Raw genomic sequence first — 27546 nt, 5'->3', positions numbered from 1 at the left:
GACCCCAACCTCTAGAGGGCAGTGTTAGTGCTATGCTAAACAGGGACCCTAGAGGGCAGTGTTAGTGCTATGCTAAACAGGGCCCCTAGAGGGCAGTGTTAGTGTTATGCTAAACAGGGCATCTAGAGGGCAGTGTTATTGATTGATTGATTGAAAACTTTATTAACAGATTGCAGAATGGGTACAATACAGTACAGCTCAATACACACAATTGTTAAAGGGATGCAGACCAGAGAAAGACTTTTGTCTCGTTTACATCAGGGTCCCCCATTTTCAATTCATCAAATATGACATACATGACATACAGATAGACAGTACTGCTACATCTATACATTTATGACATACCAGATTTGCAAATACAGTACTGTTTGTGATACAAAAAGAGTCCAGAAAAGGGAGTATATACATTTGACGTAAAAACTGTACATTGGAGGAGGTTGGGTGGGGTTGTGTGGGGGGGGGTTGGGTAGGGAGGGGTTGGGGGAGAGGGGTTGGGGGGGGGGGGAAACACTGTACAACTAAAACTGTACATTGGGATATTGACAATCATACTAGGTAATTTACATTGGAGGGGGTTGGGGGGGAGAAACACTGTACAAACAGGCAAAACTGTACATTGGAATATTGACAAAACCATACTAGGTAAATCTGTATTGGAGGGGGTTGGGTTAGGACATTTACAGGGGCCAGTTTCGAATCGCAGTCTCCCGTAGGTGTTCCTTGAGTGGTTTTGAAAGTGGGTAGTGATTCACATTCCTTTACAGCTTTGGGTAGGGCGTTCCACATTGATGTGGCATAATTGCGAAACGTGTTTAGTCCCTTGTTTGAGCCGAATCTGGGTTTCACATGATTTGTGGAGCTCCCTCTGGTGTTGTGGTCGTGGTATTCACTGACCTTTGGGAAGTATTTTGACATGTACATGGGTACCTTAGTCGTGTAGTGGATCTTGTAGACCAGGCCCATTGCAAGTTGCTGTACTCTGTCGTCTACTCTAAGCCATCCTAGGTTGTCAAAGTGGGCAGGGGTGAGGTGGGTTCTAGGAGTAAGGTCAAGCAGTAGTCTGACCAGTTTGTTTTGTGATGTTTGTAATTTAGTTTTTAGTGCCTTTGAGGTGCTTTGGTACCATGAGGTGCAAGCATAGTCGTAGTACCCTTGAATGAGTGCTCCTGCCAGAGTCTTCAGGGTATTCTTGTTTACCAGAGAGGAGATCCGGTAGGGGTGGACGGTATAGTCTAAAATTTATATCACAGTATAATTTGAAGCATAGACGGTAACGGTATATATCACGGTATCAGTGTTTCCGTTAGAATAATTTCTTTTGCCTGATAGGCAGGCTATATAAAGAATGACATCCTCAAGGCATGTAGATTTATAATATTTTAACTTAAAACTAGGCTACTTTTGCGTATAAAGTCATTATATTCCAAATAAAATAAGTCCCGAGTCCGTGCTGCTCCCATTGCAAACAGCCGGGCTGGATGCTGGATTTTGCTAGAAGCATATGTAGCTGCAGAGCCGCAGAGCCAGCGGCGCTTTCAGGTCTGGTCACAGCTTTCAGCCGTTGGGTGGGGGGGCGCTGTTGAGCGGACCCGACCTGAAAGCGCCGCTGGCTCTGCGGCTCTGCAGCTGCATGCTATTCGCAAATCCACTGCTGCCGCCGTCCTCCCGGCTCCCGCTGCAGCCGTCGTTATCATAACACTACACGCATATCATAATGTTTACAGCAAACTGTAGTTGATCACCAGGTATGTTTTATTAACGTAGAATAATTCATATAAGAAAAACGATAGGGACATCTCTTACCTTTCTCCACTGGTTAAAAATGCCAGGAACTGAAATTGAAACTTGCTGTGTGCCGCGGTGATATGCGTTTATTATGAAATGACAATTGCGTGTTGACACGCCCACTGCGCGAAGCCTCCTAAATAACGTTTTCCAGTTTGCACATATCTATTATCTACTAATTCTATCTATTTTTAGGGGCAAATGCGATTGAAATAGTCGCGCTGTGGTTACATGACGTCATTGCTATTTTAGAGCTACTCTACCGGTTACACGGTATAGTCAAAATCCATACCGTAGAGCAAATTAATACCGTTTATACCGTATACCGTTTATACCGTCCACCCCTAAGATCCGGTACAGAATCTAGTTCGTTGGTTGACTTTTTTTTATTACATTGGTTGCCATTTTGTCACAGGAAAGATTTGCCTCTAGGATGGAACCCAGGTAGGTAATTTCATCTTTCCTTGTGACAATATTGTCACCCACTGTAACTGAGAAGCCGTCGGTCTTGCAGAGTTTGTTATTTGAACCGAAGAGAATGGACTCTGTTTTACCCAGGTGTAATGATAGTTTGTTATCAGCGAGCCAGGTGTAGATTTTGCCTAGTTCCGAGCCGAGGGTTTTTTCAGATAACCTAACCCTGATAGTGTTAGTGTCCTGCTAAACAGGACCCCTAGGGGGTGGTGTTAGTGCTATGTTAAACAGGACCCCTAGGGGGTGGTGTTAGTGCTATGTTAAACAGGACCCCTAGGGGGTGGTGTTAGTGCTATGTTAAACAGGACCCCTAGGGGGTGGCGTTAGTGCTATGTTAAACAGGACCCCTAGGGGGTGGTGTTAGTGCTATGTTAAACAGGACCCCTAGGGGGTGGTGTTAGTGCTATGTTAAACAGGACCCCTAGGGGGTGGTGTTAGTGCTATGTTAAACAGGACCCCTAGGGGGTGGTGTTAGTGCTATGTTAAACAGGACCCCTAGGGGGTGGCGTTAGTGCTATGTTAAACAGGACCCCTAGGGGGTGGCGTTAGTGCCATGTTAAACAGGACCCCTAGGGGGTGGCGTTAGTGCTATGTTAAACAGGACCCCTAGGGGGTGGTGTTAGTGCTATGTTAAACAGGACCCCTAGGGGGTGGTGTTAGTGCTATGTTAAACAGGACCCCTAGGGGGTGGTGTTAGTGCTATGTTAAACAGGACCCCTAGGGGGTGGTGTTAGTGCTATGTTAAACAGGACCCCTAGGGGGTGGTGTTAGTGCTATGTTAAACAGGACCCCTAGGGGGTGGTGTTAGTGCTATGTTAAACAGGACCCCTAGGGGGTGGCGTTAGTGCCATGTTAAACAGGACCCCTAGGGGGTGGCGTTAGTGTTAAACCTCATCCCATCAGCACATCCCTCACCTCCCACACTCTGACGTGTCCATCGGTGCCTCCGGTCAGTAGGAGGCTGAGGTCAGGACTGAACCTAACAACCTTCTGGAGTGGATCCTGGGGGTTGAAATCTGACTGCACCTCCCCAAAGCCCTCCACAGAGATCTGGGCCGTCTCATCCTTCATCTCAGACACGTCTCCAGCAGCGGCAGCAGCAGCTCCGTCTTGTCCTCCCTTGCCTGCTTTGCCTGCTCGTCGCCTGGTATTAACCTGCTGTTGGTTGTCGGCTGCTGTGGGGACATCAGACGCAGACGAGAGGATGAGGCACTGAGGCAGTGTCTACACTGGACTGCATGGATACTAGACCACCAGCCCCTTCACACCCCGCTTCAAGTGCCAGAGGAGTAACAACTCCTTTGTTCCCTATGCAATAAACCTGCTTAATTTGCACACCATCTAACTTAACATTTGAATGATTACTTTATTTGTTGTGTTTTTATGTACTTTATATTATACATTTATTTTTAGATGCGAAACTCATAGATCATAGTCTTCTATGATACTTTGGGTCCTTGTTTTTTTGTATAGTGTTGTTTTTATCTGCACTCCTTTAGCTTCTGAGCATTCCTAATAACATTATTACAGTCTCTTTAGCCTCTGCACATTCATAATAACATTATTACAGTCCATTTAGCTTCTGAGCATTCATAATAACATTATTACAGTCCATTTAGCTTCTGAGCATTCATAATAACATTATTACAGTCCATTTAGCTTTTGAGCATTCATAACAACATTATTACAGTTTATTTAGCTTCTGAGCATTCATTTATTACAGTCACTTCAGCTTCTGATCATGCATAATAACATTATTAGTCACTTTACCTTCTGGGAATTCAACATAACATTATTACAGTCCCTTTAGCCCTATAGCTTAAATCGTACCAATAGGCATCATTGTGATCCCCCCTTACCATCTTTGGCAGGATCCTTGCGGCCGTCTTTCTGCTGGCTCAGTTTAAAACGCATCAGACTGCAGTTCCCATCCTGCCCGGCGGCGATGACGCCGTCGCCGACAGCCATGTTCATGGTGGCACGTGTGTCCGTGTCATGGGAGTGAAGGAGGGTGGCGCTGTGCTGGTACTCTCCTACCAGCTGCACACCCAGGAAGAGCTGAGACACACCGAGAACAAGCCAGTTAGACCAAGTAGCTCACTGTGCAACATGCTTCACTCCATACCGCTTCAGCACAGCATAGTGGACCAACATACTAAATACCAGGGCAGGAATTCCACCTCATTCATCCACCAACCACAGAGGCTTGTGAACTCAACAGAAACATTGGTTATGCCATCACCATCACCAGACAGTGTTTAGAATAGACTATTAGAACAACAGGAGTCGGGTTGCTCACCGGCCAACGCGTCTAAGAAGCTAGACTAGCTTACCAGTCATGACAGACCCGCTAATTGGTCCGGCCGATTAATCGGGCAGATATGTTGATTTTTGAAATTAACAATATCAGCGATAAGATAACTGAGCCACATGAATGATAACTGAGCCCACGTGACTGGTGTTACCACTGGCTCTTTATTAGGGATTCACATTTGAACCGATACCGGTACCGGTACCTGTGAATCGATACCGGTAACCAACGGTACCTTTTTTCGGTACTTTAGTCTCAAGAAATTTTATTTACGTACCTCAGTCGTAAAAAAAAAAATCCAAACTTCAAATAACTACAATTTCAACAGTTTTCGGCTTGTCATTGCTCCGACTCAGGGAGCGAAATTAACTTTTTGACTCACCGGCCAGTGGCGGGTAGATGGGAAGAGTCTACCCGCCAAGCATATTTCTTACCTGCCAAAAATGTTTTGATTAAAAAAATATATATATATATATTTTATATAAAAAAAATTTTTTAAAATAAAATATATATTATATAATCATACTTGTAGTTGTATTATCTGCGAGACATCGCCACCGCGCAATAAGTCAAAATGCTTGCTATCTGCAAACAGCTCCACTGTCTGTGTGTATACTTGAGTAGCCTCCAGCTCCAGCAAGGATTCTCCGGCCCTGCAGCTAGACCCTATATTCAGCTAGACCCTACATTCAGCATGCAAGGATTCTCCGGCGATGCAGCTGGACCCTATTTTTTAACGTTACGGTTATTTTGTCAAATCACATTCAACATGCCCTCAGCTAGAATACGCATTCAATCAATGTTATAAGACATTGATATCAGGAGCTATCTGTAGCTACTGCTAGCCCGGTAGATAACGTTAAGACAATTTAGTTTACTGGGACAGATCGATCTAAGTGAGCTAACTAACGCGAGCTAGCTAACGAGGGAACGGAGGTATTATGCAGCTCATGGAGGTCCGATCTAGACTAGAGCAGACTGCTACCATTCTGAGAGCTTAACGTTAGCACTAGAGCTGCGGGCGAGCTGCTACCATTCTGAGAGCTTAACGTTAGCACTAGAGCTGCGGGCGAGCTGCTACCATTCTGAGAGCTTAACGTTAGCACTAGATGCTGCAGGCGAGCTGCTACCATTCTGAGAGCTTAACGTTAGCACTAGATGCTGCAGGCGAGCTGCTACCATTCTGAGAGCTTAACGTTAGCAGTGGCACTAGAGCTGCGGGCCGCTCTGTGTTGATACGAGCAGAAGCCAATAGTATCCCGCTGCAGGGCGGATATGACTCGTTGCCACGTTTTTTTTCAAAATAAGAATATCATACGAACCGAATGCTGCTAACTGCCGGAGCCATCGATATTATGACTCTAGCTGCGCTTGGGCCGGAAATGAGACCCGCACAGATTTTCAAAATAAGAGTATAGTTATGAACTACACGTCCACACGCCACACGGCGGGGCAGGGCTCTCAGTGGCAAGCGCCAAAGGTAAAAACTGAGCGCCCCTGGCGGGCGGCGGGCTTTAATTTCGCCCCCTGCTCCGACTGCTTTGTTGTTGAATCAAGTCAAATCCTAGGTAAGCATATATTGTGCGTGTGAACGTTGACATGAAAAAAAAAGTAAAAAAAAAAAAAAAAAAGTAAAAAGAAAAATTAATACGAAAATATTTTTTTTATTTTTTTTTATTTTTTTTCTTCGGTTTCTCACTTGATTCGATACTCGGTAGTACCGACGTGTTTCGGTTCGGTACCTCAAAAGTACCGAATTCGGTACCCATCCCTACTCTTTATGCTTACTACTGGGTTCTTTATGTTTACTACTGGGTTATTTATGCTTACTACTGGGTTCTTTATGCTTACCACTGGGATTTTTTATGCTTACCACTGCGTTCTTTATGCCCGTTTTGGAAGCCCCTCCCCCTCCAGCAGTGATGACCATGCCTGTCTTGGGGTCCACCTTGACCGTGTACAGGGGGAAGGGGGCTCGGTACAGATCTGGAACCTTCCGTTTTCCCATGGCTGTCTGGGTCGTCAGTCAGTGTTCTTCATACAACTTCACCCCAACCCAAGTCTGTGGAACACATGGAGTGTTATTATTATGTATAAAGAGAGAGGAAGAACGTACAGGAAGAGATAACAGGAAGATATTACCCAACAAACACTGTAGTCAAGACAATATAATGTTAATTTATATTTAAATAATCTAGATACTGTAGACCAAGGGGTGGCCAACTCGCGGCTCGCGAGCCGCATGTGGCTCTTTGCCCGTCAATGTGTGGGTGTGGCTCTTCCATCCATTTTTTTTTTTTTACATTTTTTCTTTTTTTTGGGTATGTCACTCATTCCATAAGGACGTAGAATAAACATTTACAGATTATTTTTTAAATGCACCATTTGCATGTTCTTGGTATCTGAATCTAGGGACATCTATGGATCTCAGGGAATGTATTCCCAGTGTCAGAAATACTGTGTCTGTTACTAGGCTTGAGTAAATTGTAATGAACCAAAGGAGAGTATCAATTATATTAAAAAAATAAAAAATAATCTTTAACTGAATAACACCATGCTAAAATTGACCAGACCTGAAAAATCTAAGCAAATGAATAAAGGGAAGATGATTAAACAGGTTTTGTAGATACAGTACTGAATTCTGCCATCTTTTTTATAATGTAAATTTCTACACCATTTTTAATCATATTGCAACACCGTTTTTTGCTAGACGTTCACAGAAAGGTAGAGAAACTAACTGTGTTCTGTTTTATGGCAATAACGTTCAGGTTTGTGGGAGATAATCCCAAAAAATAAGAAATAAAAAAGTAAATCCAGAAGTCAGATGATTGACCGGGGCTGGTGTGAGCTGGGTAGGGTTGTTTTTCGAAATTTGAAAGCCCTGAGTCTCTTCCTTCAAAAGACTACACTCACTTTTGGCTGCTCCACTTCCTCCTGTCAATATGCACCGGTTTCCGACTCAATGCCCTGAGATTTCTATAATCTTATATTTCACTAATAAGTTAAAATCATTGGTAAACAAACGTAATGCTGAAAATATACACTTTTACTGTATATTTCGGGCATAATAGGTTAACCCTGTGAGGCCCAAATTAAAAAGACATTAGCAACTTCAGAGGGTGGGACATATAAACACATTTACTATCAAATAGCATTGTGAGGCTGAACAACAGGACCAATTGACTATACATGTGCTTAAAACATTTACAGATTTTTTTTTTAATGGCTAAACATGATTTTGTAATTTTGCAACCGTGGGTCTCACAGGGTACTTTTAACCCTGTGAGGCCCAAATAAAAAAGACATTAGCAACTTCAGAGGCCAGAGGGTGAGACTAGGCTTGGGCGGTATGACGGTATTACGGTATACCAGGGTATTTAGAAATCCCGACGGTATTGAAAACCAATACCGTCAAAACTGAGTTTTGTTGTAGTGCACATACGCGCCAGCAGAGGGCGAGACCAGTCCTCACTAGTGGGGCGAGCCATGCAGAGCTGGTTGTCTACACACAGGAGGAGGAGGAGGAGGGGAACCCCGCTTCACTGGGTGAAATTAAATGAGACACGCTTACCGTTGCTGGTGCTGCGGGCTAACTGGCTATTCTGAGAGCTAACTGTTGTTGTGTATGATCACAACAGTGTTCACGCTTTACGGTAGGGCTGGGCGATATGGCCTAAATATGATATCACGATATTTTCTGACCTTTCGGCGATACACGATACACATCACGATGTTTTTCTTTTTTTCCCCAAACAATTCATTATGAGGCTTACCAAGACAGTATTTGAGTTTGCAAGCTAACATTAAAGACTAAATAAAATACCCATGCATTTAGCATTTTTATATTATATATTAGATTTAGATTATTGGATTATTAGATTATATATTGCATATATTTAGCAATGAGATATTATATGATTTAGATATGAAATATGATTAATTGAAAATGGGGGACCCTGATGTAAACAAGACGAAAGACTTTCTCTGGTCTGCATCCCCTTAACAATTGTATGTATTGAGCTGTACTGTACCCATTCTGCAATATGTTAATAAAGTTTTAAATCAATCAATCAATCAATAAATAGCATTTTAGCATTTTTATGAAACTACTGTATATTTGTATGTCTCTAAATGTTTTGATGAATTGAAAATGGAGGTGTTGGAGCCAAAATGCCCTTCTGTTTATTTAGTTTTATTTCAACTCACGGTGCAGAGGTGTGGCATTATTAGTCACCATGGCAACCACCACAGGGGGTGGTTACCCATATATACTGATCAGAGGGTGATGAGCCCCAGGTGCGCAAGTGGAATAGCCATACAGTTTTTGACCGTGTCTTGTCGTGTTCGAGATGTGCCGTATAGGTCGGCGGTCAGTGTTATTAGTAAAAAGAGTTTTTGTATATATATTTTGGTTGATAAGTCAATAAAAGGATTGGCATATCGAAAATGATAAGAGCTCTCTGGACATTGAATTCTTTAAGCACGCGTCTAACTCAAGCCAGTCCACTTGCCCCTCGCAGTAGGCTTATGTAAAGGAGTCTACATTAGTCAAAAACTAAGGCTCTTCGTTTGAAATGGACAATTGCCTTTGTTACTTATTGGAAGACGAGGATAATCGCGCTCGGCGCTCAAGATTCATTCAAACAGCTGATCAGCGAGACAGCGCGCTATGCGCTCAAGATTCAACAGCTGATCAGCGGGACGTGTGATCAGCTGTTTTGGTTCACCGTTTCGCTTGGAATTGCGCGGAACGTGGACAATCTGGACCAAGCTGCCCAGCACCAGCACCGTCGGGGAGCGGACGGACCGGGAGGAGCAGCCCACCACCGTCAAGGAGCGGACGGCATCACCTGCCCCAGCACCATTTGGGCGAGGGAACGGACCAGGGAGCTGTCCACGGTACCACCGTCAAGGAGCGGACGGCATCACCTGCCCCAGCACCATTTGGGCGAGGGAACGGACCAGGGAGCTGCCCTGCGCGCAAGCAGTTTATTGAATAGCGCTCGGACAAAGAGCGCTGTTTGATGTTGAATAGCGCTCGGACAAGGAGCGCCGTTTGACTTTATTCTTTGAACTTCGAAAAGTCTTCAAACGGCCCCGACAGCGCTGCGCAACGAACAGGTATGTAGCGCGCTACCGGTATATCTTATATGGCCATATAAAAAACAAATGTGTGCACACACAGGGTCAATTGAGAAAAATATAAAAAGGGAAAATTCCAATGCATTGGTGGTATATGGTTGTGCAACCCGTTCGTGTGTGTGTCTGTCAAGGTTTGGTTAGAACGTCATGTGATGATTAACTGTGGGTTTTGTTTATTGTGATTTAACCAAAGGTACCGTTTCATATTGAATCTGTTGGTCTTATATTGCTGAAATGAATTCTGATAAAGGTGTTCAGAATCCAACAGAGACCAGCGTTATGGTTGAACAGCCCGCCACGGCTGAAACTCATTGTAAAGAACCTTCATTGGTTGAAAAGTCACAGCCCACACCCACAGTGGCTAAAACACAGTCCGAGGTGGACACAGGTCAAATCACACACAATGTTGATACCGATCAGCAGGTCACAAAACGCAAGAGTAAATTAACACCAAAAGCCCTATCGGATCAAATTGACACATTACATAAATTACATAAATCTAAATTTAACAAGGCTTCTAACTTGCAAAAAACGATTTTGGGGTTAATGCAAAGTGGATGCAAACAGGAGGTGCAATGCGCATTTATGCAATATCTCCACATATGCAAGGAAGCAGAAGCAAACCAGGAGGCTCTGTTGCCAATAGTACCTCCTGAGGAAAGGGGAAAACATGACATTTGGTTCAAAGCCAAAATGATCAATGTCAATGACTTTATTGATCACATGAATGCATGGACAAAAATGACCAAACCTGTGGAAAGTGTTATTGAGGATGAGGAGGACGTGCAAAATCTAATTAATCCAAATGACAGCATTTCTAATGTGGGAAGTAAAAAATCTGCTCACAAAGGTCACACAAGGTCTGGTACCAGCAAGTCCAGCAGGTCCAGCAGATCTTCTACCTCAGCAGCTCGCTTACAGGCCGAGGCAGATAGAGCTTCACTTGTGATTCACGCTGCAGCGTTAAAGGATAAACACGCTCTGGAGGAGCAGGAACAAATGCTAAAAAAGGATAAACACGCTCTGGAAGAGCAGGAACAGATCCTGAAACACGCTCAGGAAGCCAAGGAACAGATCCTGAAAAAGGATAAACACGCTCTGGAAGAGCAGGAACAGATCCTGAAAAAGAAAAAGGAAACGATGGAGCTTGATGCACAATTGGCAGCTACCAACGCAAGAATAGCAGTATTACAATCCCCCAGTCACCAAGCTCTTTCACTCACACAGTCCGATGGAATGGACTCCTACTACAGGAAAGGAACAAGGTTAAAGGAACCCTCAGTCACTCTCAATCCTCGGGCAAAAGAATATACATCACTACCACAGCAACCATCTATGCAACCACCAGAACTGCAGCAACCATCTGCACAGCAATCATATGTGCAACAACCATCACTATGGAAACCACAAGCTATGCAACAGCAACAAGCACCCATTCAACAACCACCACCCTGGCAAATACCACAAGCTATGCAACAGCAACAAGCACCCATTCAACAACCACCACCCTGGCAAATACCACAAGCTATGCAACAGCAACAAGCACTCATTCAACAACCACCACCCTGGCAAATGCAACAACCTATGCACTTGATGCAGCCAACACCCATTCAACAGCCCCCATTTAGGCAAAGACAACAATCTATGTTGTTACAGCCAACTCCCATTCAAACACAACCACCATCTTTACAAAGACAACATGTGTCTTGGGATGGAGCACAGGACAATACAATCCACATGGAAGCTCCTGTGCAGCTAACGACCCCAACTGTAATTTCACCCCAAAGCAATGAAACCTCAGTTGTATGTAACCTATTAAAAAGGCAAAATGAGATAACAGCAATGCTAGTGGAGCAGCAAACCACTCACTTACTGCCACCAAGAGAGATTCCATATTTTGATGGGGATCCTCTGCAGTACAGAACCTTTGTCAGAGCCTTTGTTCATTGTGTGGAGAAGAACACAAGAAACAGAGGTGATTGTTTGTACTTCTTGGAGAAGTACACCAGGGGTCAGCCTAAAGAGCTTGTACGTAGCTGTCAACACATGGCTCCAGACAGAGGCTATGATATGGCAAAGTACCTACTTGAACAACACTTTGGAGATGAATATAAAATCACAGCAGCTTACATGGAGAAGATGCTCAACTGGCCGCTAGTGAAGGCTGAAGACATAAAATCTCTTCAAGCCTATGCTCTTTTCCTTCGGGAGTGCTGTAATGCTATGGAGAATGTCCAGTACATGAGGGAACTCGATATGCCAGCGAACATGAAAGTATTGATTTCAAAGCTTCCATACAAGCTCAGAGAGAATTGGAGAGTCTCTGTATGTTCGATAATGGAAAAATACCATCGCAGACCACAATTCATGGATATTGTCACATTCATTGAGCGCCAGGTAAAGATTGTCTCAGACCCAGTCTTCGGAGACATTCAAAATACACCACCAAGTACAGGAAGTAGACCTATGAACATGAACAGAATGAAGTCACAAATTAAACCCAAATTCAAAGGAGACAGTTTTGCAACCACAGTTACTACCATCGAAACCCCTGCAAAGCAAAGAAATGAATCTGCTCACAACACCAACACTTGTGTATGTTGCTCTAAAAATCACACTCTGGATCAATGTCCTCAGATGGAGGAGAAGACACACAGGGACAAGATTACTTTTATAAGGCAAAAAGGAATCTGTTTTGGCTGCCTTCGCATTGGACATCTTAGCAGGAATTGCGAGAAGCGCTTGACTTGCAAGGTGTGCAGCCAAAACCATCCCAGTGTTCTTCATATAAATCAGAAGGAGAGAGCAAGCAACACAAACCAGCCAAAGAAACCTTCGGTGAGTAACGCACAGATCTCTTTGCAGACATGTGGACAAACGGGGGCCGGAAGCAGCAATGGGGCTCTGTCAATCTTGCCTGTACAGGTGAAGTCCGGCGAGGGAGACAACATCATTACAACATATGCATTTTTAGATCCAGGCAGCACTGACACATTTTGTTCAGAAACCCTAATGAGAAGGCTGAACCTTACAGGAAGGAAAACACAAATCAGCTTACATACCATGGGCCCAAAGGCATCGGTGTCCAGCTACATGCTGACAGACTTGGAGATCGCCAGCCTCACTGGGAAACAGTTCTATGACCTGCCCAAGGTCTACACCCAGAAGAGGATGCCCGTAACCACGAGTAACATCATTAGCCAAGAGGAGTTGGCTAAGTGGCCATACTTAGATGGGGTTGCCCTTCCTCGGATTCAAGCTGATGTGGAGTTATTGATAGGTACCAATGCCTCCAAATTGCTTGAACCTTGGGAAGTTGTGAATAGTCATGGCAATGGGCCATATGCCATTAAGACCCTATTGGGGTGGGTCATTAATGGTCCCCTATCAGGCTACAGTGAGCAGCGGAGTGAGAATGTCAACCCTGCTGCTATTGTTAATAGGATCTCTATAACAAATCTGGAGGAGTTGCTGAACAATCAGTACAACCATGATTTTAATGAAAGGTCATCAGAAGGCAAAGAGGAAATGTCGAGGGATGATATGAAGTTCATGGAAATCATGACTGATTCATGCAAACTTCAGGACGGACATTACACCTTGCAGCTTCCCTTTAAAAGGAAAGAAGTGTCTCTGCCAAACAATCAGTTTGTTGCTAGGCAACGCATCCTTGGACTGAAAAGGAGGTTTGGGAGAGATGAGAAGTTCCACCGAGACAGGATTTCTGCCATCCAAAGAACATCTGGTGTCACGCAGTGGAGGTACATTTATACCACTCAGAACCCTGCTGACAAAACTTCAAGGGGAGTTAAGGTGGATGATTTGCTGACCAACAGAAGGTGGATTGAGGGCCCTGAGTTTCTTTGGAAACCAGAGGAAGAGTGGCCAGATGGTATCTTGGAGTACAACCATTTCTGCTGATGACCCTGAGGTCAAAAAGGATCTCAACATCAATGCAGTAATTGTCGATGCACCAAGTGCCACACACCAACTGATCACCTACTTTCTAACTAGAAAAGGTTGAAGAGGTCAGTTGCTTGGATCCTGAAACTACGAAAGACTCTATTGGAGATGAGTCATAAAAGAAACGGAGTCATGAGGATGCAGACAAAATGGAACAGGAAACACTGGCTGAGAGAATACTTACCTTTGCTATAGGAGCGGCAGAGGTGGAGTAAGGAGAGACAAAGTCTTGTCCCTGGAGACATTGTATTGATCGCAGACGCTACAGCCCCATGTGGTTCCTGGTTACTTGGAAGAGTCCTGGAGACCTATCCCGACAGGAAAGGACTGGTGCGTTCTGCACGAGTGTAGACCAGTAACTCAACTTTGCTTGCTTCAAGAAGCTGCAATTTAATAGACCAGTAACTAAACTTTGCTTGCTTCAAGTAGCTGCAATTTAAAGCTTCTAATTCAGAGAATTGTTTTTTGAGTTCTTTTGTATACATTTATTGGCTCCATTATGTAAATATTATTTTGAATTGTTCCTGGCCTCCTGCCATTCTCAATTAGGGGCCGGTGTGTTGGAGCCAAAATGCCCTTCTGTTTATTTAGTTTTATTTCAACTCACGGTGCAGAGGTGTGGCATTATTAGTCACCATGGCAACCACCACAGGGGGTGGTTACCCATATATACTGATCAGAGGGTGATGAGCCCCAGGTGCGCAAGTGGAATAGCCATACAGTTTTTGACCGTGTCTTGTCGTGTTCGAGATGTGCCGTATAGGTCGGCGGTCAGTGTTATTAGTAAAAAGAGTTTTTGTATATATATTTTGGTTGATAAGTCAATAAAAGGATTGGCATATCGAAAATGATAAGAGCTCTCTGGACATTGAATTCTTTAAGCACGCGTCTAACTCAAGCCAGTCCACTTGCCCCTCGCAGTAGGCTTATGTAAAGGAGTCTACAGGAGGACCCTTATGTAAAAAAGCCGAAAGTCTTTTTCTGGTCTTCATCCCCCAGTCCACTGTTGTTGTATTGAGCTGTACTGTATTGTACCCATTCTGCAATCGTTAATAACGTTTTCATTCATTCGAGAATAATTTTGATTGACAGTCGAGTCTGCCAATTACGTCACACCGATTGAACCCGCCCTGCTGTTCTTAGCACCAATCGGCAAGCTCTATGCGTTTTTTACTTCCGCAATTGATTTTGACGAGAGCTGAGCTCAGCTCAACGACAACAACAGCTCCCAATCCCCGAGTGATTACCAGCGCACCGCAGCATGACTAAACAAGCCATAATGATTTTATTGCAACGAATGTTATAATAAAAGCCTTTCCATACATCTGTCTGATTGAAAACTTTATTAACAGACCGCAGAATGGGCATGCACAACTCCGCACGGGCTGAGACAGGGGAGGAAATTAGGCCACTTTACTCGCCAAATGCGAGTATTTTTTACGTTTGGCGAGTGATTCATGAAGACCACTCGCCAGTCTGGCGAGTTGACAGTGCCACGAGAGCACTGTACAAGACCCGCGGACATATATAATGTTTAATAAAAGTTCCCGCAGTACTGGCCAACCCGCGGACATATATAATGTTTAATAAAAGTTCCCGCAGTACTGGCCAACCCGCGGACATATATAATGTTTAATAAAAGTTCCCGCAGTACTGGCCAACCCGCGGACATATATAATGTTTAATAAAAGTTCCTGCAGTACTGGCCAACCCGCGGAAATATAGAATGTTGAATAAAAGTCCTGTGGTACTGGCCATCAGTCAAGGAAGCACTCGCAAACAGATAACGTTAAACACAGAAGATGGAAAACAGACAGACTGAGCAACGGGGAACTGCATCCAACCCTAGTACAACCCTCGAGTCCAAGGCAAGGACACATTTAAATTACAGAGGTGTATGTTAGTCTATTGCGCACCGGACTACGACGTAAGGTTAGACATTTTATTTCATGCTCAAAAGCCCCTGGCTTGCACATCGCAGTCACGAAAGGGGCTAGCTCAACCAGTGCACAACAGCAGACCAACCCAACTGACGTTACCACAACACTTGACGGAACTTCACAGCACTGTCGTAAGGCCACCGTGCCGTCTTAAAGGCACAGTGAACACTCGGATGCATACACAACATTGACGTGGCTTGACAACCGAGGTTCAAAGTTAACTTGATTGACTGATTGAAAACTTTATTAACAGATTGCAGAATGGGTACAATACAGTACGGCTCAATACACACAATTGTTAAGGGGATGCAGACCAGAGAAAGACTTTCGTCTTGTTTACATCAGGGTCCCCCATTTTCAATTCATCATAACATATGACATACACGACATACAGATAGACAGTACTGCTAAATCTATACATTTCACATCTATCTATCTATACACTTCACAACATACTTCGGTTTTTTTCTTTCACTGCCCAACCCAGTCCAACCCAGCATCTTTCACTGCCCAGTTCAGCCCAACCCAGTCCAGAATAGATGCCTCTTTCATGTTAATATGTGTTATGCTAATATTGTGAAGAGTAGAGACTGTTATTAATGTTTTATGCTAATAAATATTTTAAAGAGTAGAGACACGGTGTGATTATTACTATGATTGAAAATCAATTTAGACGAAGACATACAAAGAAGTAATTATCACAATTAGCGATTTTTTTTGGCTGGTAAAAAATCAGTTTGTCTGGTAAAAAAAATCAGATACTCGCCAGTTGGCTGGTAAGCCAAAAAGTTAGTTTCCTCCCCTGGGCTGAGATATGAACAGTAACGCTTGCTATCTGTCGTCATCGGACGTTGCTATGTTTGGGTAAATACGCTAATGTTATTGAACGTGTAACTATATAACGTTAATGCCACAAAACGAATGCCTTTGTTAATAATAATTAGTAACTTTGATGCAGTAGTGTGTGTGGGGGCGGCGTTGTTCAAAAGTTTGAACGGGTGTGGACCAGATTGACGCGACACAATCCTCTTGGGCAAAACATCACGATATCCACAATACGTTAAAAAAGTGTATCGTTAATGAACTGTACCCGATATTTATATAATATCGTCATATCGCCCAGCCCTACTTTACGGTAATGTTGCGACAGTGCTGTGAAAATACCGTAAAGCGTTGTGGTAACGAGAGTGTGTGTTGTTGTGTGTAGGATGCTGCGGGCGAACTGCTACCATTCTGAGAGCTTAACGTTAGCACTAGCATGCTGCGGGCAAACTGCTACCATTCTGAGAGCTTAACGTTAGCACTAGCATGCTGCGGGAGAACTGCTACCATTCTGAGAGCTTAACGTTAGCACTAGCATGCTGCAGGCTAACTGCTACCATTCTGAGAGCTAACGTTAGCACTAGCATGCTGCGGGCGAACTGCTACCATTCTGAGAGCTTAACGTTAGCACTAGCATGCTGCGGGAGAACTGCTACCATTCTGAGAGCTTAACGTTAGCACTAGCATGCTGCGGGCGAACTGCTACCATTCTGAGAGCTTAACGTTAGCACTAGCATGCTGCGGGAGAACTGCTACCATTCTGAGAGCTTAACGTTAGCACTAGCATGCTGCGGGAGAACTGCTACCATTCTGAGAGCTTAACGTTAGCACTAGCATGCTGCGTGAGAACTGCTACCATTCTGAGAGCTTAACGTTAGCACTAGCATGATGCTGGTTGAGAAACGCTGGTGGTGTGGCTCTTTGTGGTACCACAGTAATTTTTGTGGCTCTTAATCTCTGACTGGTTGGCCACCCCTGCTGTAGACACTACTGTATCTCCCAGGGGGGGGGGGTGGAGGTCTGCAATAAACATATCTTTAATATATGATCAGTTAAGAGGCGGCTACGTGGCGTAGTGGGCAAGGCGCTCGCCACGAAATCTGGAGACGCTGGGCTTGCCTGTTCGAGCCCAGCGCTCCACATTTGCTTTCAGTTTAGCTGGTCGTCCGTACTAATACACATTGGCCGTATTAGGGGGTGGGAAACTGATGGGTGGGGATCGGGCGTTGTGGACAGCGACTCCTACAGGTCGGTTGGTGCGCCTGCGCAGTAGAATCAGGAAGTGTCGGGGGCAGCGTGAGCCTCCCACGCGTTACTCCTCGCCACTGAGAGATCGAGCTGCGCAGGTGAAAAGATGCGACTGCTGTTACCTCAAGTACCGGAGGGGACTTGTGCTATGTATGACTTAGTCCACATTGCAGCCGGCTTGTGGGAGGCAAGAAACAGCGTTTGTGACAGGGGAGGGTTGAATTGGATGATACGAAATTGGGATGGGAGAAAATATAGAAAAATGGGAGAAAAAGTGGATCAAAAAAAGATTATATGATCAGTTAAGCAGGTTTGGAGAGGGTCCAATCCACTGGACTTTGTCAGGGACCCAACCTATGTTCAAGCCTGCTCTCTCCCCATAAGGAAGCCTGCTCTCTCCCCATAAGGAAGCCTGCCCTCTCCCCATAAGGAAGCCTGCTCTCTCCCCATAAGGAAGCCTGCTCTCTCCCCATAAGGAAGCCTGCTCTCTCCCCATAAGGAGCCTGCTCTCTCCCCATAAGGAATCCTCTCCCCATAAGGAAGCCTGCTCTCTCCCCATAAGGAAGCCTGCTCCTCCCCATAGAGAAGACTGCTCCTCCCCATAGAGAAGCCTGCCCTCTCCCCATGGAGAAGCCTGCTCTCTCTCCATAGAGAAGCCTGCTCTCTCCCCATAGAGAAGCCTGCTCTCTCCCCATAAGGAAGCCTGCTCTCTCCCCATAAGGAAGCCTGCTCTCTCCCCATAGAGAAGCCTGCTCTCTCCCCATAAGGAAGCCTGCTCTCTCCCCATAAGGAAGCCTGCTCTCTCCCCATAGAGAAGCCTGCTCTCTCCCCATAAGGAAGCCTGCTCTCTCCCCATAAGGAAGCCTGCTCTCTCCCCATAAGGAAGCCTGCTCTCTCCCCATAAGGAAGCCTGCTCTCTCCCCATAAGGAAGCCTGCTCTCTCCCCATAGAGAAGCCTGCTCTCTCCCCATAAGGAAGCCTGCTCTCTCCCCATAAGGAAGCCTGCTCCTCCCCATAAGGAAGCCTGCTCTCTCCCCATAAGGAAACCTGCTCTCTCCCCATAAGGAAGCCTGCTCTCTCCCCATAGGGAAGCCTGCTCTCTCCCCAGAGAAGCCTGCTCTCTCCCCATAGAGAAGCCTGCTCTCTCCCCATGGAGAAGCCTGCTCTCTCCCCATGGAGAAGCCTGCTCTCTCCCCATGGAGAAGCCTGCTCTCTCCCCATGGAGAAGCCTGCTCTCTCCCCATAGAGAAGCCTGCCCTCTCCCCATAAGGAAGCCTGCTCTCTCCCATAGAGAAGCCTGCTCTCTCCCCATAGAGAAGCCTGCTCTCTCCCCATAAGGAACCCTGCTCTCTCCCCATAGAGAAGCCTGCTCTCTCCCCATAGAGAAGCCTGCTCTCTCCCCATAGAGAAGCCTGCTCTCTCCCCATAGAGAAGCCTGCCCTCTCCCCATAGAGAAGCCTGCCCTCTCCCCATAGAGAAGCCTGCCCTCTCCCCATAAGGAAGCCTGCTCTCTCCCCATAGAAAAGCCTGCTCTCTCCCCATAGAGAAGCCTGCTCTCTCCCCATAAGGAAGCCTGCCCTCTCCCCATAAGGAAGCCTGCCCTCTCCCCATAAGGAAGCCTGCTCTCTCCCCATAGAGAAGCCTGCCCTCTCCCCATAAGGAAGCCTGCCCTCTCCCCATAGAGAAGCCTGCCCTCTCCCCATAAGGAAGCCTGCTCTCTCCCCATAGAGAAGCCTGCTCTCTCCCCATAAGGAAGCCTGCTCTCTCCCCATAGAGAAGCCTGCTCTCTCCCCATAAGGAAGCCTGCTCTCTCCCCATAGAGAAGCCTGCTCTCTCCCCATAAGGAAGCCTGCTCTCTCCCCATAAGGAAGTTGAAGGTATGGCAATACTACTAGGAATAGAAACGTAGGAAATAGATAAGATAGAAATAAAAACACAAATTAAGCACAATAAAAACACAAAACAATAAAACGAAATCGTAATGCAAAAGGAGTGCAAGACGTCCTCCTAGTGATGTATTCACATTAACTCGTGTTGTGCTGCAGCACGATACTGTACCGAGTTAATCACCAATCCTTCACCACACAACACGAAGCCTTAAGAGGTGGATGACCTCCCTCCCAACAGAATGCCAAGTCGGTGTTGCGGTTAATAGCTTCAGATCTGAGTAACAGAGCAGTGGTTTGTCGAGGTTCAGCAGCACAGTGATCTGCTTCAATCGTTCGGACCATTGGGGCGGTGTGGTGTCTGTTGTTGTTGCCGTTGTCTATTGTTTTGTGGTGGTGGTTGTTGTTGTGCTGTTTTGTGGTTGTCTTGTATTGTATAGGTTGTATGGTTTGAAATGAATAAATGAAACTGAATCTGATACTTGTTTAGGGGGGGGCAGGTAACCATAAGATTTATTCTTCTTCCTGCTCCTTTTGCCCATGGTAGAACTGTATTTATGATTTTGTATGAAAACTGTATGATTGTATTGCTTCCATGTGGCAAATAAAAACTCTGAACGTCCTCTCTGGCCTGTATCACTGTGTGACTGGGCCAAGCTGTAGTTAGTAGGTGTAGCTGGTTTAGCTGTGTTACAATGTGACAACAACCATGAACACTGACACCACCACTTCACTTAGCTTAACGTTAGCAGCGTGTTTGACAACATTAGTACTTTTTAATAAGCGAGATTATTAATAAGGGGGAACTAACTCAGTGTGATATAGTCATGAATAATATAACTGCATTGTGTTGCATGTCAAGCCACAACAAGCTAACATTATAATAACTAAGTTAGTTACAGTTTGTTAGCTCATCAGCAGCTCCAGCTGACAGTTGGGAGGCTCCGGATGATAGGAGCTCTAAACTAACTATTAGACAGTGTCGTTACTTAGACAGATGCTGTCGGCTTTTTTGTAATCACAAGTCCTCTACCTGATCCACGATATGCTCCGCGTTCTCTTCTGTTGACGTTTTATCAGCTGAGTAGTAACAACACTGACGGTTCCATTGTGAGCTGTCAACACGAGCAGGAGGAGGATGAGCTAAGTGCTAACACACAGCTAGCTGGCTGTTCAATAAATCCCCAAGCTGGCCCACTTCCCTGCCTACACGTCAGCAGCGTGCTGCAACTGCGCGGTGGCGTCATCACGTCAGCAGCGTGCTGCAACTGCGCGGAGGCGTCATCACGTCAGCAGCGTGCTGCACTGCGCGGTGGCGTCATCAAGGCAGAGCCGAGGTCACAGGAGTAGGGTATATCTGCAGTGCCGCAGCCCCATACATAGGAGGGGCATGTACTGTGCGTTGATTGATTGATTGATTGATTGATTGATTCATTGAAAACTTTATTAACAGATTGCAGCATGGGTACAATACAGTACAGCTCAATACACACAATTGTTAAGGGGATGCAGACCAGAGAAAGACTTTCGTCTTGTTTACACCAGGGTCCCTCATTTTCAATTCATCATAACATAATATGAGGGCGGTCAGGTGGCGTAGCGGAGATTGCGCTCGTCACCAATGCAAGAGGCTGCGGTCTCGACTCCCGGAGTCAGCATTGCCTTGGCTTGGGCTGATCGCTATACTAACTCGTTTGGCTGGGTTAGGGGGAGGGAAGCCGTGGGTGGGAAACTGGCGTTGTGGACAGCGACGCCTACAGGTCAGGTCTGGGCGCTTGCTCAGCGGAGGCAGGACTTGAGGAAGGCAGCGTGACCTCTCCCACGCGTTACGCTTCACCAATGAGAGCCCTCGCTGCCAGGTGAGAAGAGAGCCACTGGCTGTCGCCGCACGTGTCGGCGGTCAGGGTTCCCTTGTACCGACCAGTAGGAGAACATGTGCACAACAACCAGGTAGGGGAGGGGGGGGGAATTGGCACAACGACTAAATTGGGATGGGGAGAAAACAGAGAAAAATCGGAGAAAGAGAGATACAAAAAAAAATAACATAATATGACATACAGATAGACAGTACTGCTGGGTATATCTGCAGTGCCGCAGCCCCATACATAGGAGGGGCCTGTACTGTGCGGTGGGGGCCATTAGGTCCTATTTTCCGTATGTTACTTTATGTTCTGTATGTTACTTTATGTTTCTAGTGTCCTATATTATATGATACTTTGTTTCTCGCATGCGCAGTAGTGCACCGCACAGTACAGGCCCCCAACACACAGTACAGGCCCCCAACGCACAGTACAGGCCCCCCAACGCACAGTACAGGCCCCCAACGCACAGTACAGGCCCCCAACACACAGTACAGGCCCCCAACGCACAGTACAGGCCCCCAACGCACAGTACAGGCCCCCAACGCACAGTACAGGCCCCCAACACACAGTACAGGCCCCCAACGCACAGTACAGGCCCCCAACGCACAGTACAGGCCCCCAACGCACAGTACAGGCCCCCAACGCACAGTACAGGCCCCCAACGCACAGTACAGGCCCCCAACGCACAGTACAGGCCCCCAACACACAGTACAGACCCCCAACGCACAGTACAGGCCCCCAACGCACAGTACAGGCCCCCAACGCACAGTACAGGCCCCCAACGCACAGTACAGGCCCCCAACGCACAGTACAGGCCCCCAACGCACAGTACAGGCCCCCAACACACAGTACAGGCCCCCAACACACAGTACAGGCCCCCAACACACAGTACAGGCCCCTCCTATGTATGGGGCTGCGGCACTGCAGTTTTACCCTACTCGAGGTCACAGGCATCCTTGAACGCACCTGAATGAATGAATGAATGAATGAATGAATGAATGAATGAATGAATGAATGAATGAATGAATGAATGAATGAATGAAAACTTTATTTAACAGATTGCAGAATGGGTACAATACAGTACAGCTCAATACACACAATTGTTAAGGGGATGCAGACCAGAGAAAGACGTTTGTCTTGTTTACATCAGGGTCCCCCATTTTCAATTCATAGTGACATTTATGACATACACAACATATATGACATCATGACATTTATGGCATAGGGACATACATGACATACAGGTATATAGTACTGTTACATTTGTGACATATACGATATGCAAATATACAGTACTATTACCCATAGATCCTGACAGAGTATATACATATGATGGGGAGGGGACTGTACATTAGGAGGTGGCTCAGGTGGTGGGTAGGAGAGAAATATACATACTGGGGGGAGAGAATATATACATGCGGTGGGGAGGAGACTGTACATTAGGAGGTGGTGGGGTGGGTGGGAGAGAAATATACATACGGTGGGGAGAGAATATATACATACGGTGGGGAGGAGGCTGACTATTAGGAGGGGGTGGGGGTGGGGGGGTTTTGGACATTTACAGTGGCCAGTTTCGAATTGCAGCCTCCCGTAGGTGCTCTTTGAGAGTGGTTTTGAAAGTGGGTAGGGATTCACATTCCTTTACAGCTTTGGGTAGGGCGTTCCACATTGATGTGGCATAATTGCTAAACGTGTTTAGTCCCTTGTTTGAGCCGAATCTGGGTTTAACATGATTTGCTTCCTCTGGTGTTGTGGTCATGGTATTCACTGACCTTTGGGAAGTATTTTGACATGTACATGGGTACGCAAGACCTACGTTGTCTTGCGGTTGTAAATTAACTTCCATACAATAAATATCTGACCCAGGGGGCGGCTACGTGGTGCAGTCGGCAAGGCGCTCACCACGAATACTGGAGACTGGGCTCGAACAGGTAAGCCTCCCTGTTCGAGCCCAGCTCTCCACATTGCTTTCAGTTTAGCTGGTCGTCCGCACTAATACACATTGGCAGTATTAGGGGGAGGGAAACTGATGGGTGGGGATCAGGCGTTGTGGACAGCGACTCCTACAGGTCGGTTGGTGCGCCTGCGCAGTAGAATCAGGAAGCGACGGGGGCGGTGCCCCTCCAAAGCCCAGACCCCTGACGCTGAAAGATCGCGCCGCGCAGGTGGAAAGATGCGACGGCTGTTACCTGGAGTATCGGAGGGGACTCGTGCTATGTATGGCTTAGTCCACATTGCAGCCGGCTTGTGGGAGGCATGAAACAACGTTCAAAGACAGGGGAGGGTTGAATTGGATGATACGAAAATTGGGATGGGAGAAAAATAGAAAATGGGAGAAAAAGTGGATAAAAAAAAAGTGGATAAAAAAAAGAAAATCTGACCCAGGCCTATTTAACACAGGTCTATTTGCGCTGAAATGTTTGTTTATCTATTTATACATTAATTTGATCTCATGTTCTCTTATGTCTATGTTTGTGTGTCAAGCAAATGATTATTCATAGATGATTGGCTCTTACAGTCTAAGACTCTTAAGGCATACTAAGCAGGCATATCCCAGGCTGTAATTATTTGATCGATTAACAAAATTTGCTGATCTGAGAGAAATAAACATGCTTCTGTTTTTTTAAAAGTCAAATCCTTGATCAAAGCTCCTCCGATAGAAAAGGCAAAGCATTGCATTTCTAATTCACAAACGGATAGATAGAAGAACAACTGCCGTTGGTAAGAATTCTGACGAGCCATGTTCACACTTTAAATGTCCTTTACATTTGCATTGTTTGTACATATTGGAGTAAAATGGGTTTGAGTTTCTAGTTAATGTAGGATCTATCTGCAAATACAGCCTCATTTTGATCAAAGAGATACATCTGGATTATTATACAAATCTAAATGATACAACTATTAACCTTTCTCTCCTCTGACATGAAGCTTAATCTCCCATCCGCTGCTAAATAATGTTTTTTAATCCATCCCATAATCTGTCTGGACTGGAACATCACGTGACCTGTCTGACCCTTCAGCTGAGGGGTCAGTAAGAAATTAATGGAACAGGATTAAAGTAATGTAATTACAAAAAAGTGCAATCCATTACATCCATTACAGTTACTGTATAATACTACATTACATCCGTTACAGTTACTGTAAAAAGAAAAACTCCATTACAGTTACTGTAAAATACTCCTTTTCATCCATTAAAGTTACTATAAAATATTCCATTACATCTGTTACAGTTACTGTAAAGCACAGTCATCGGATTACAGATACTTGTTGGGGGATAAAAGGGTGATTACTTTTGATGATACATTTACTGCCATGGTAAAAGTTATGTATCACCATGGTACCACTTTGGTACTTAAATAATACCATTATATAATCTAATTTAAACCATGATACTTGTTGGAGCCAAAAAGCCTTTCTGTTTATTTCATTTTATTTGTACTCACGGTGCAGAGGTGTGGCATTTTCAGTCACCATGGCAACCACCACAGGGGTTGGTTACCCATTTATACTGATCAGTGGGTGACGAGCCCCAGGTGTGCCAGGGGAATAGCCAAACAGTTTTTGACCGTGTTCGTGTTGATGTGCCGTATAGGTCGGCGTTCAGTGTTATTAGTTAAAAAGTATTTGTATTATATTATTTGGAGGAAAAAAGGTCAATAAAAGGATTGGCATATCGAAAATGATACGAGCACTCTGGACATTGAATTCTTCAAGCACGCGTCTAACTCAAACCAGCCCACTTGCCCCTCGCAGTAGGCTTATAGGTAAAGGTTCTACAATACTAATAGCATGGTCTTCACATCATTTCTTTGGTTACTACACCAGCATCATAGTGCTAGTAAAATTATGGAAATACCATGATACCTTTTTGGAAATACCATGATACTCTTTTGGAAATACCATGATATAGTCATGTTGTAGATGATAATGACATAATGGAATAGGCAGAATATAAACATAATGGAATAGGCAGAATATAAACATAACTATAAAACAATTAATCATGTTGTAGATGATAATGACATTATTGTTTTTTTTTTTTATCCACTTTTTCTCCCATTTTCTATATTTTCTCCCATCCCAATTTCGTATCATCCAATTCAACCCTCCCCTGTCACGAACGCTGTTTCTTGCCTCCCACAAGCCGGCTGCAATGTGGACTAAGTCATACATAGCACAAGTCCCCTCCGGTACTTGAGGTAACAGCAGTCGCATCTTTTCACCTGCGCAGCTCGATCTCTCAGTGGCGAGGAGTAACGCGTGGGAGGCTCACGCTGCCCCCGACACTTCCTGATTCTACTGCGCAGGCGCACCAACCGACCTGTAGGAGTCGCTGTCCACAACGCCCGATCCCCACCCCCTAATACGGCCAATGTGTATTAGTACGGACGACCAGCTAAACTGAAAGCAAATGTGGAGCGCTGGGCTCGAACTGACGAGCCCAGCGTCTCCAGCATTTCGTGGCGAGCGCCTTGCCCACTACGCCACGTAGCCGCCCTTAATAATGACATTATTGTTTAGAATAACATTTAAATGGAATAACGTGTTTTGGTTATTGGTTATGTAAAGGAATTAGTTATGCCCTGATGAAGACCAACTGGTCCAAACATGTTGGCTTTGTTTTAAAATGACGTGGCCGTGCCACAATAAAGGCTTGTGTTCTCCTGCAATACCTCTGAGTGCCTGGGATCCAACTTCCTGTTCCAGTTGTCTTTCCCCAAAGTAAAGGCCCAAGAGCAGAATGACTTGTTGTTGTAAAACATTGTACTCACTCAAGCACCTCATTGAACTATGCTGGAAGTGTTTGTTTAGCTTAAACATGCAACAAACATATAGGTAGTGCCAACACAGATACAAAATTTTTTTTTTTTTATTAATGCTAATTAAAATAATTCAATATATTACAGTTTTAACAGTACATTTTGGAAGTAGCCTTCATAACATGTCTGTCTCCACTCTCCAGCATCATAAGATAAGATATTCCTTTATTGATCCCCTTGGGGGAAATTCAGGCATCATAGCAGCATGGGGGAAGGGGGGCAGGGGGGGTACAGGTAGTAAAAACAACACAAGCAGTGTAAACAAATAGGTCAATATAATTTAATATCTAACTAACTGAAATATATATTCACAGTATGCAGTGTCACATAAGGTGCAGTATGCATCAGGTAGTGTTATAATTTACTATCTAACTAACTGAAATATACATTATTCACAGTATCACAGTATCCACATAAGGTGCAGTATGCCTACGGTAGTGTTATTGTCCTTCTTGGGTTCCTATTAGTTCTAGGTCAATGTCTGGCAGCAGTCGCTGCCCACTGTTGTGGAGCCTGATGGCCGCTGGTATGAAGGACTGTCCGAGGCGGTTAGTTGAGTGTCTGGGGGGGGGGGGGTATGAGTCTGTGGCTGAACGTGCTTCTCATCTTGACTAGCTCGTCGTAGAGGGGGTGGTAGGGGTTCTCCAGGATGGCAGCCAGCTTCCTTCTCATCCCCCTCTCATGTGTCCTGGCTCCACATTTACTCACGGTGAAACAGAATCTGACTGCAGGCATCTAGTGTGTACTAAAGAGTCCTACCCCTACCTCAACCTTATAACCGTATCCTGATTGGACTTCATGCCACAACTTAGCCACCCATTGTGATGCGGTGCATGGCGCAATAAATGAGATGCCTGATTTTTAGTGTGTTACATCCATGAGCCTGGAGGTGGTCGGTGGGCCCCACAGCACCTACTACATTATTATGATCACCAGCCTATAGGCTAAAGGTTATTATTATGTTCTCTGTCATACTGTTTGGTCTCTTGATCCAGCATAGCCCAATGAGAGAGGGGGAGGGAGAGAGAGATAGTATGTGAGTGTGTGTGTGTGTGTGTGTGTGTGTGTGTGTGTGTGTGTGTGTGTGTGTGTGTGTGTGTGTGTGTGTGCGTGTGTGCGTGTGTGTGTGTGTGTGTGTGTGTGTGTGCGTGTGTGTGTGTGGTGCATGCACGTCGGTGTGTGTTCCTGCGTGTGTGTCACCAATGAATAAAGGACGACACCAATGAACAAATACAAAGACACACGCTGTTTTCTGCTGATTGATCCTATAAGGTCCTCATTCAAGAGATATCA

The 27546-nt window shown here is 45.3% G+C and overlaps 1 protein-coding gene across 2 annotated transcripts in view; it reads right to left on the bottom strand.

Moving 5' to 3' along the window:
• The window catches only part of preb (prolactin regulatory element binding), a 45049-nt gene extending 24284 nt beyond the window's left edge, over positions 1-20765 (bottom strand). The window contains exons 1-4 of one of the 2 annotated variants that reach the window (XM_084336943.1): positions 20605-20765; positions 6444-6632; positions 4119-4317; positions 3175-3434 (exon numbers count right to left, since the gene is read on the bottom strand). In XM_084336943.1, the coding sequence (XP_084193069.1) occupies positions 3175-3434; positions 4119-4317; positions 6444-6578 (594 nt within the window). In that variant the 5' untranslated portion in view covers positions 6579-6632; positions 20605-20765. The remainder of the gene's footprint in view (positions 1-3174; positions 3435-4118; positions 4318-6443; positions 6633-20604) is intronic. The other variant, XM_084336944.1, reaches the window with a different exon arrangement.
• Positions 20766-27546: the final 6781 nt, after the last annotated feature.

Source organism: Notolepis coatsorum, assembly GCF_963971535.1.
Source record: "Notolepis coatsorum genome assembly, chromosome: 19".
Classification (NCBI taxonomy): Eukaryota; Metazoa; Chordata; class Actinopteri; order Aulopiformes; family Paralepididae; genus Notolepis; species Notolepis coatsorum.
Note: the sequence above shows the minus strand (reverse complement) of the source record. Positions and strands in the feature narration are given on the sequence as shown.